General features: G+C 35.7%; 1 protein-coding gene and 1 long non-coding RNA gene across 2 annotated transcripts; one reads left to right on the top strand and one right to left on the bottom strand.

Moving 5' to 3' along the window:
- The first annotated feature begins 332 nt into the window (after positions 1 to 332).
- On the top strand, positions 333 to 1315 carry LOC145029290 (uncharacterized). Its single transcript, XM_078977872.1, has 4 exons — positions 333 to 605; positions 703 to 806; positions 915 to 1033; positions 1132 to 1315. Exons 1-4 carry the CDS (start codon positions 371 to 373, stop codon positions 1220 to 1222), a joined length of 549 nt encoding a protein of 182 aa, XP_078833998.1. The 5' UTR covers positions 333 to 370; the 3' UTR covers positions 1223 to 1315.
- A 5448-nt stretch (positions 1316 to 6763) lies between these two features.
- LOC145032497 (uncharacterized) lies at positions 6764 to 8005 on the bottom strand. The gene is made up of 2 exons (XR_013677151.1): positions 7427 to 8005; positions 6764 to 7123 (listed from the first exon to the last, which is right to left on the bottom strand). It is a non-coding gene; the product is annotated as an uncharacterized LOC145032497 (long non-coding RNA).
- Positions 8006 to 11344: the final 3339 nt, after the last annotated feature.

Below are 11344 nucleotides of genomic sequence, written 5' to 3' on the forward strand. Positions count from 1 at the left end.
GTTTGAAATTTGGATAGCATGAAAAACCCATTGAAATTCGAATAGAAAGTTTTAAAGGCCACCTAAATACAAAAACATAATAATAAAAAAAAACTATTTAACTGATGAAGTTTATAAATTTATATGTAGAACTCTAGTCTTTCTTATTACAAGTTTACAAGTTGCATCAACGATGGATAACATCTGATAAAGAAACCAAACCAAGCGGATGTTATTGCTATCCATTCGATAAGACGATATATATGAGTATGACTCATTAACGGCGTGTCAGTTTCCTGAGTGTATACGTGCCACGTGTATTATTACGGCTATATATGGTATCTTCCGACCCTTTTTAATTTAGAGAAACTAAGAAACCGAGATAAGAAGCATGGCAATGGCGGAGGAGAGCATGGTGCAGTTGCAGAAACAGGAGACAATAATGAAAGTATTGGTGGCCATAGACGAGAGTGATAGAAGTTTATATGCTCTCCAATGGGCTCTTCAAAACCTCTTTCTCCACAATACCCCAGCTCCGGCGGAGGAGGGAGAGGAGCCAGCGATGACGGTGGTTCATGTGCAACCTCCTTTCCAGCAGCCATTCACCGCCACCCCTATTGGTCCCAGTACGTAGAACGTTCTCCAGTTTAATTTATACGAAATTAAGGTTTATTTATGAGTTGAGGTGAGAATGAAATGAGTTATTTGCCACGTGATATATAGTGGTATTTGCGACGCCGGCAGTAATGGATTCGGTGAAAAAGGCACAAGAAGCATCCGCAGGTGAACTTCTGTCTCGTGCCACGCAGCTATGCGAACAGCACAAGGTTAGGTTGGTGGAGGGAGGTTTTTAATTAGTTTTAGATTTGCATATATTAATTGATACGTTTAATTTTTTCCGATTAATTAAAAAATCTTGTGGAATCGTGGTATAGACTAAAGCACAAACGGTGTTGCTCAGAGGGAATCCAAAAGAAATGATAGTTGAAGCTGCGGAGGAGATGAATGTTGATCTTCTAGTTGTTGGGAGTAGAGGCCATGGCCAAATCAAAAGGTAATCAAGGTGTCTGTCAATTCGCACAAGAAAAAGTGTATTATTAATTGTTGACGACTTTGAGCCGATCGATTGGGTTTTTATTTTTAATTTTGCAGGGCGTTTTTGGGGAGTGTTAGCGATTATTGTGCGCATCACGCGAAATGTCCGGTTCTTATAGTACGGCCGCCTAAGCCAGCCAAGAAGTAAAGCTTGGCTTGGAGTTGGCGAATGGCGATGTAATTCAGTTGTTTAATAAAAAGGGTAAATAGTTGGCATGAAATAAAAACAACGAATTTAATATTGTGTGTTTCTAGTTGCTATCTCTGAATGTATTGTGATGCAAAGTGATCAAATTAACCTTCTGGATTGGACTCTATTGGACTCTATTCAATTTTTAAAACCTGAAAGCCATATTTTTAATGGGACGAACGTTTTAGAAGCATAAGAATTACTTCATCTTTTGATTATTGTAAGCTATGTTCATTGCATTTTTTTAGTTTAATCTTTGATTGTATTGGTGTTTTTGCCATCATCAGGTGTGACCAAGTTATTTGATTTAAACATTAGGGTTGTGTTTACGGAAAAATAATTTTTATTTTCCATTTTTTGTTTTTCCTTTTTCGATTTTCATTTTCCGTTTTCATTTTTCATTGAAAATTTTTGAAAACGTTTTTAAGTTAGACTTATTCATTTTTCATTTTCAGTTTTAGAAAATTAAAAAACGTATTTAGATGTGTATTTTTCTATCCGTTTTCATTTTAAGAAAACGGTAGCAGTGGTAGGGTGTGGGTGGGAGGTGACGGTAGCGGGTTGGTTGCGGTGGTGGTGATGACAGGCGATGGTGGTGGCGGCAACAATTGTGTTGGTGGTGATGGTGGCGGCAGCGTGGTGGTGCTAGTGACGGGTTAGTGGTGGTGGTGGTGATAGTGATGGTAGGTCGGTGGTTGTGGTGGTGGTGTTGGGTGGGTGGGGGTGCGAGTGTGTGTTTGTGTGTGTATGTGTGTGTTTGTGTGGGTGTGTGTGTCTGTGAGGGTGGGGTAGGTGTGAGTTTGTGTGTGTGGGTGTGTGTTTGTGGGGGTGTGGGTATGTATGTATTTGTATGTATGTGTGTGGGTGGGGGTAGGTGTGTATGTGTGTGGGTGGGGGTGTGTATGTGTGTGTGGGTGGGGGGTGTTAAGGTGGGGTAGGTAGAGGTGGATGGGGTGGGAGTGGGTGTATGTTTATATTTTAGAAAAAATTTGGAATTAGAAAAATGTGGAAAACAATAATTATCAGTTTTCCAAATATTTCCAACCTCTTTGTAATTTTAGAAAACGGAAAATTTTCATTTTCCGTGAAAAATTTAGAAAAATAGACGAACTAAATGTGTTTTCAAAATTTTCATTTTTCTTGGAAAATTTTTCCGGAAAACGGCTCATTTTTCCGCAACTAAACGCACCCTAGGATTTTCATTTGAAACTTTAGTTTGATCTATTATGTGAAACGATTATGTACAGTTACTTAATTTTCAATGTTTTATTTATATAAAATTTTGTGTTTAATTTCATATTCAACTCGACACACATTACATCATTAATAAACTTGATTAATCTGTCAGTTTTCTAATAAAGTTCGTTGAGACTTAGAATCCAGCATTAATTCTAAGTTTAAATATGAAACAAATAATAGTATCGTCTTTGTCTATGATTCCATTCTATATAACATTTATTGTTAATTTCAACTCAAGTTCAATTTGTATTTATGTTGCAGTTCATAACTGTAAAGGACAATAGCAACCATAATATAAACAACTCATAAGAAATCATGATTATTAAAATACATATGAAATTGAATTTTATATAAAAAATGTAATTGGGTTACCTGACATCGGAACCGTTCATTTATGTCTGGTTAAGAGCTCCTTAAATGTTGCTGTTGCGACCTCACAAGACATCCAATCTCAGATACATCAAATTTTCCTCAAAAGACATCCAATCTCAGATACATCAAATTTTATCAAGCACCAACCAATGGTTCTTTTATAGCATTCTACTTTATAAAAATAAACTGATTTTAAGAAAATCATTTAATCGCATCAAACTTTATAAAATCCTTTTTACAACATCTGCTTTATGAAAATCGTATTCGAAGTATCATATTTTAAAAAGTTTTTTTATAGCATTAAACTTTATAAATGCAATTTAAGAAAATTGTTTTAAAAAACACCCAAACTTTATAAAAAAACGTTTTATAGCATCCTACTTACCAGTACTCTCTATCATTCTTTTTATTGTGGCACACTTGTTTTTAAAAACATCCAAATTTACATTTCCATTTCATTAATTTATTTCCCCGAAATTTATAAAAATTAAAATATTTTTACAACGACGACACAAACACTCTCTAATCTACGCCTAAACTACCCCTTAATTTCACATACTTCCCTAACATGACTTGAACCATCAATATCAATGAGGGAGGACATCTCACCATACCAATAAGCCAAATGTCTTTTGGTTTATAAAAATTAAAATAAATAACTAAAATGGAAATGTAAATTTATTGGAAATAATAATGGGAAAAAAGGTTAAATCAGGCTAAATTGCTTCATGAAATTAGTTATGGGAGGCTTCAAGCACAAGAAATTTCAAAGGTTAATTATTGATTTGTGTTTCCCTTAACACATGTGTAACAATCTTCAAAGAATCTATGTGTTGATCTTAGTTTGTGATAAAAAAAAAAAGTCAAAGAAGATAACAAGCCTTCTTCTTTTGTTGCTTATCCACAGAAAAACATAAAAAGTAAAATTAAATTGGTAAAAAAGATAAATGTATAATAGGACAAACACAATTAAATACATGTTACAACCTTAAAAAAACAACTAACAAACAAATGAGAGAACATGAAAAAATTATGGAAGTTTTATGACCGCTTAATAAGGCTTGAAACCAAACTCGGTGGGACGAGAAGCCTAGTAGATGCATCACCTAAGTGGTAGGAGGAGAAAATAAAGGTATGATTACTATTCTTTTTAATTATTTTAAGTTGTGATTGCATATAGATTGAACATATTTGATTTACAATATCTTTTTGTCTTGCAGGAGAATAAAGATTATGCCAAATTTAGGAACATAGATTTGAGCATATTTGATGAGAAATATGCTACTTTGTTTCGGGATTTTGTTGACATTGGAGATTAGACTATGACTCCATTACAATTTCAAAAGAACAACAATCCAAACGAAGAAAATATGAAAGGCAAAGGAGATAGTGATGAAATCACTTTAGATGACGATGAGCCTCTTTTTCGTAGTTTCCATAAAAGTAGTTCAAGTAAAAGGAAGAGGTCTAAGTCCGTTTCCAACAACCGTCGAACCAAGAGTAAAAGTTCAATTTATGAAGAAAAAGTTGATACTTTATTGGATGCCATATAATCAAAAAGCACACAAACTTATCCACACAATAATCCTTCCCTAACAATAGCAGATTGCATGACCATTGTCATCAAGTTTCCCGATTTTTCTGAAGGGTCCAATGAATTTTCACAAGCATTGCTTGTCTTCACCAAAAAGCAAAACCATGAAGCCTTTATGTTTCCAACGACCGACGAAGCCAAGATGGAGTTTCTTAAGGTTACTTATGAAATAATGATTTAGTAATATGTGTTATGCTTTGACATTTATGTTTTATCCTTTGACAATATGTGTTATTGATTGTCTTTATGTAATCGACATTTTATATTATGTGTTAATGGTTGACATCTTTTTATTTGTATTATGTAGGATGGATGGTGATGAATCTAATTCATCCAATGATAATGAAGAATGTTGGGTGGAAGAGAATAGAGAATTTGAAATGTTATGTTGATTAGATTTGAAAAGGATAATACTAGCTTATAATTTACATACGCCATGTCACACTTTAGACCACACAGGGCACATGTTTATTAATGAAGTACTAAATTACCATCCTAGACGTTGTTATGAGATGTTTAGACTCAACGTACCGGTTTTTAGACAGTTAGCATAGATTTGAGGAATCTGTATCTATTGAGGAATCTGTAGGAATATTGTTGATGACTTTGGCTCATGGGTGTCAGCAATAGATTTGTGCAAGAATTTTTTAATCATTCGGGAGAAACGATTCACAGGCATTTCCATACAGTTTTGGAAGCCATGCTAAAACTGAGTGCCGACATCATCAAACCAGATGCAAACTATAATGATGATGTTCTCGAATATATATTAAATAAGCCTTGGTATTATCCAATGTTCAAGGTATTATCCAATGTTCATTTTCTTGGTAGTCAAACTTTAACAAATAATTTATTTATGATATATTTTTGAATTTGAAGAATTGCATTGGTGCTATATATGAGACACACGTCAGAGCATCAGTTCCACAAAAAGAGGAAGCGAAGTACATTGATCGAAAGGGATATGCAACACAAAATATAATGGTTGTTTGTGATTTTAACATGTGCTTTACATTTGTTTGGGCCGGTTAGGAGGGGACTTCACATGATATAAGAATTTTCAATGAAGCCTTACAGAGACTGGATCTTAATTTTCCATATCCAACAGGTGGTTAGTATTTTTTTTGGAACACAAGTTTTATGTTTTTATTACTTGTTTGAAACGAATAATAAATGTTTGTTTTATTTACAGATAAATATTACGTTGTTGATGTCGGATATCCAAATACGAGAGGGTATCTTGCTCCATACAAAGGCACAAATATTCATTATCATTTGCCAGATTTTCGATGTGGACACACAGTTGCTATTCGTGAACCTCGTGGACCGAAAGAGAAATTTAACTATCTCCACTCATCATTGCGAAATATCATTGAATGACCTTTTGGAGTGTGGAAATCTAAGTGGACGTTATTAAGAGACATGCATGTTAATTACAAGTACAAGAACCAAGTGAGAATTGTGATAGCATCAATGACGACCCATAACTACATTAGAAAGGTTGGTCGGTTTGATGAAGCGTTTAATAGGGAACAATAAGAATCCTACAATCACGTACGAGGTGATACTAGTAATGATGTTTACGTAAAAGGTCTAAGTACACGTCGCACGGGCGATGATGATTTATATATGGCAGCGATACGAGATATTATTGCATAAGATATAATCACATTGCGAAGATGAATGTAATATTATCTATGATATTTTTTTATTAATTATTTACAATTTGTATGAACGTAATTTTAATATTGTCATGATCTAATCCAAAAAATTAGAAATATTTTAAAAGAAATTTATATTTTATATTTTCTAATAAATGTTTACAAAACTATAATATGTGTTTAAAAAAATGTTAAGTATAAAATAATATATGTAAAGTAGTAAATCAATGTAAATATGTAAACATGTCATTTTTAGTCATTTTACATGTAACAGTTAAACCAAACATTTTTTAAAAACAACTTTTAACTTTTTCCGCTCAAAAACTAATCCAAACACATTTTAAAAAACAAGTTTTGTAAAAAGTTCTATTACAAAAATGACTTTTGCCCTACAAAAACTAAGCCAAACACCCTCGTGCGTTATGTGGGAAATCACTTATAATAAGATTAAAAACGTAAAAGTTAAGATTAAAAACGTAAAAGTTCCCAAATCTATTGATTGACAAAAACACAGAAATCTAATAATACATATCATGATGTATAATTACACATAAATAAATGGAAACATGATTCGTGCTCTATAGTAAGGCAAGACTCAGGTGACTTGATCTAGTAAAGGAATAAAAACCATAGTAAGGCAAGATCACGCATTCCTTCATATTAGGTTATTATGATAATTATTGTTCAATCAAGTAAATAGTAATGACAAGTATCTTTGGATTTTATTATAAACACAAATGCACAAAATAACCAATTATAATAAGCTCACATCCAATTGTCCTTGGCTTCTATCCACAACATGTTTACACATCTCTTGTAGATGGATCCACATGATTCTCATATAAATGACCCTCCACATGGGTGGATCCTTGCAGGTTTTAAGCCAAGCAGTGCAAACTTTCAAGTATGTCAAAAACACCAATTTTCTATAGAATATTGGCCATTACATTTGATGGGAGGTCCAACCAACTCATTGGTGCGTAACTTAAACATCTACAAAAGAGAATTAGTTTGAGCGTTTACAAACTGGATTTCAAATATAGATACAGTGGGAATTTTATAAACACAAACGGAAAAAGAATGGATTTAGCAATTGTGCCCAATATCCACTTTGGAAAATATGCTTCAATTCCCTTCATGCAAGGAAGTAAAATACAAGGAATGATGAATGAGGGAATAATGGAGAATCAAAATAGGTCAAAATGAAATTTTCAAGCAGTGAACATGGAAAAATGAAGAAATCGTCGATTGAAAGTTGTAAGTAATTAGGAGAAGTTGAGTAAAAGATAAACGTACATCACGGTGAAGAAGAGAATGGTAGCTCTGATTTCCAAAAATCGTTGCAGCTGGCGAGGAATTGAAGATTGAAGCCGGCTACAATAATCATGCTAGTCTGTTGTGGCGGATAGGGAATCGACGCATCTACTATGACGTAGGCAGACTCACTGACGGAGGCTGTGGTGGAGGAAGAAGAGTTGAAATCGGCAACGGTGATGTATTTTGGTAAAAAGGCAGTGGAGTCGATTTTCAGCAAAATGAAGGCTGTGAAGACCAGCGGAAGGGCGTCGGCAGGCGGAAGGAAACCGGCGGACGACGGACGGTGAATCTGTGTCGACGAAACTGATGACGGGAAATTGCCATCAATCGATGCCAATTTCAATGGGTGGTGACGAAGAAGAAGGGAGAGGCGGTGGGATTAAAAAGTTGAGGAATGAGGCGGCAGTCGTTGAAAAGCCAATCAATGGATGACCTCCCACCAGCAGCCGGCTAAAAATATTAGCCAATTATTCCACGGCTCCAACCCAACCAACAAAGGTAAAAATGGTTTGGCTTGGCTAAAAACTTTACTCTAAATTGGCACCCTTGAGATTTATTGTATATATTTGGCATACCAATGTTAGTTACATGAATCTATTAATCACAAAAGTAATTAGAAAATACATACGAAATTCTCATTCTGATACAAATTTTTATCATTTTATGTTTTTCTAGAAAGTAAAAGGAAACCGAGTAATAAAAGTTATTACTTCTAGAAAGTGAAATCAAAACTTATTACTTATCACTAAACTTGTATCAGACATCAAATTTGAATCAAATTAATTATTATATATTCTAATGCATATGTCGGATGCTGAATTTTCCAAAAACACCTTAATCAAACACCAAAAATCAACAATTCTCAAAATCTTCTTTGAATAAAAAAAAAACATACTAAATTAAAAAATTAATATTTTTCATTAAACTTGGTGATTTAAAAACTCAAACGATCATTGTTAGATTTAAGATTAGTAAAAGAGAGAGAAAAAAAACTTGGAGAAGCGTAGAGTTCTTTTGGTCTCATGTTTCTTTCTAATTCAACATTCAAGGGTCTATTTTAGGGAAATGTTTGGGATTTTATTCCTTTCCCAGAACCAAGCACATCGACCTGGGTTGTCGTTCCTTCGCAAGTTCTGATTAACGAAAACATGTGAAAAAAAAACACACATCAGTGAATAGAAGTGGTTTTTACCTACTAGAGAAGGGGGAGAACCCATAAAATGGAGGTGATTTTTAAAAATCGAGAAACTAGAACATCGTTATCGAAGACCGGAACAATGAAGAAGGCCAGAAGGGGTACACATGCATTAAGGGTTTAAGTGACCAACTCGACCGTCGAGGAATGACTCGACGAGTTGGAGCTGGATGATGAAACCCTAATTTTCGGGGCTTTGCACCCTATTTAAAGGGTCATTAGCCTCCCTTACAGCCCCTTGTGAGTCCGGAAACCCTAAATCGTAGTTGTTCTCTCTTTTTGTGTGATATTAATCCTTGAGGTGGATTGTGGAAAGAAGATCTTGAAGTACTCAAGCTTGGAACAAGAGGAAGACTATAGATCTGAGTTCTACTCCATCTTAGCATCGTTCTTGAGGTAACAAGTTGTTACCTTGATCTTCTTCTATCTAGATCTATGCATGTATGAGATTAGGGCCATTTTAGCAATGTTGATATGTTATTTTGGGTATTAGGTGTGATATGAAGTTGCAACTTCAGATCTAGGGTTATCTTGGTCTGTAAGATCATAAAGCTTCAGCCTTTATTGAGTTAATACATTCTCCATCTCTTAGAACCTTTTCTTTATCTTGATTTGGGCCATTATAACCTTGCATGTACGTAAAGTTTGCAACTTTACGTAAGAAGTATGCCTTATGAGCTTAGCTCTGCATTATGGAGCCTTAGGGTGGCTTAAAATCGTCTGGATGGAGAAAGGACTGAAGGGACTCGACGATTTGCATGGCCAACTCAGAGAGTCCGATGAAGATTGTCATGCAAGGATTTCTACATGAACTCGGCGAGTCAGTAGGACGACTCGCCAAGTCAGCCAGGGTTTTCCCGACATTTGGACATGCATGGACTCAGTGAGTTGCAAGGAAACTCGACGAGTCAACTGGGGGATTCATGACTTCTTGAGTTCTAAAAGAACTTGACGAGTCAGTGAGTTGCACTCGACGAGTTGGGTCAACATAGACTGTTGACCTTGACCGTTGACTTTAACTTTGACCAAGAGTTGACTAGTTTGACTTCTGGGGGTATTTTGGTAAATTGGAAATTTATGGAATGACTACATGGTGGATGTAGGTGGTGGAGCCCGTGGTTGTAATTCGAGAGTTTGAGCTTATCTCTTCAGTTGGCATTTGTTAGGTGAGTTCTCCTCACTATATCAATAGGGTCTAAGGCACCAATGTCGACCCTTATCGGATTTGTATCCGGGTTTATTGCACGTTATGTTTTATGATATTTATACTGGTTATAGGATGGTTTCTATGTTAGCGATCGGTTAGATCAATATCCTAGTTATAGGATGGTTGCTATGTTAGTTATCGGTTCGATAGGTATCCTGGTTATATGATGGTTTCCATGGTTAGTGATATGTTAGATCTGTATGCCTATTTGTTTATATGTATGTGCACATGTTTGTTGGTTTAGGGGATTGGGTTGAGGCAGGTTCTACTGTGTGCAGTAGGTCAAGACACGTACCAGATAGTCTGCAGCCCCGGGATGGGCTAGATCTGTATGCCTATTTGTTTATATGTATGTGCACATGTTTGTTGGTTAAGGGGATTGGGTTGAGGCAGGTTCTGCTGTGTGTAGTAGGTCAAGACACGTACCAGATAGTCTGCAGGCCTGGGATGGGCAAATTAGTCAGAGGCCGAAGGCCCGATGAGCGGTCCGGATAGGCTGAAGGCCCCGAGGAGGGCGGTCCAGACATGTTGAGGGCTCGGAGAGCGGTCCAGATAGACTGAGGACCGGGAGTCGGTCCAGTCATACTGATGGCTCATTATGCATGTTGTATTTGTTTACATGTTATGGTTATATTTGTATGTCGTTGGTATTTTTGGGGTAACTCACTAAGCCTTCGAGCTTACATCTATCGATTATTGTTTCAGGTACTTCTGATGATTGCGGGAAGGAGAAGGCGTAATCGTACAAATCCTCATGTTTTATGATTTCATGATTTGATTGTAGGAAACTTTGACATTATACTATTTTGAAAACAAGTTTTTGTAACAATTGATGGTTTTAAAATGTTTTGAAAAGGTTTAAATTTGGCATGATTTTTATGGATGTTACAAGTTGGTATCAGAGCCTTGGTTTGAGTGAATTGGAGGAAACACTCGCGTGTCTCCAGTATCAAACTGAGGACAAGATTTTTAAAATGATTTTCTTAAATGTTTTCAAAATAATAAAGGAGGATGCAAGTGTACGATCAGCCGGAGCTAGCGGATAAACCCCAAAATACCTTACGGATTATGTGATTTATGTGATATGTTAGAACAACATGCTAGTACTGGGCTAGGGATCTTCATGAACTGCATGATAGAATTTCTTGATTATATGATGCCTGATAGCCTAGGGTTTTCCTTATATAAAATTGACATCATTACTGTAGTTGCTTAGTGTACGCATCACGACCATACATAATTAAGATCTTATAGCCCGAGAATGTTTGGTTTGGCCTTATTTCATGTTCTGGTCTGATGAAGGGCTTAGGATAGGATCACGTATTCAAAAGTATATAGGGTCCAACGTTATGTATGGTTAGCATACACGAGTGTTGCAGGGTTAGTGGAAGTTTCATGGATGGGTTGTTTGGGATGAGTCCGCCAGTTATGAGATATTTAGCCTTCCTTTGGGAGTGAGGATTGAGTGTATGCCATGCTTATGTGTAGTTTTAGG

Source organism: Lactuca saligna, chromosome 2, assembly GCF_052625555.1.
Source record: "Lactuca saligna cultivar CGN05327 chromosome 2, ASM5262555v1, whole genome shotgun sequence".
In the NCBI taxonomy this organism is placed as follows: Eukaryota; Viridiplantae; Streptophyta; class Magnoliopsida; order Asterales; family Asteraceae; genus Lactuca; species Lactuca saligna.

Excerpts from the sequence above, each read along its gene's own strand:
- LOC145029290 (XM_078977872.1), top strand. The coding sequence starts at position 371 with ATGGCAATGGCGGAGGAGAGCATGGTGCAGTTGCAGAAACAGGAGACA. Across the intron at positions 606-702 it reads CGCCACCCCTATTGGTCCCA|TGGTATTTGCGACGCCGGCA; the intron begins GTACGTAGAACG and ends CGTGATATATAG. Across the intron at positions 807-914 it reads AGCTATGCGAACAGCACAAG|ACTAAAGCACAAACGGTGTT; the intron begins GTTAGGTTGGTG and ends ATCGTGGTATAG.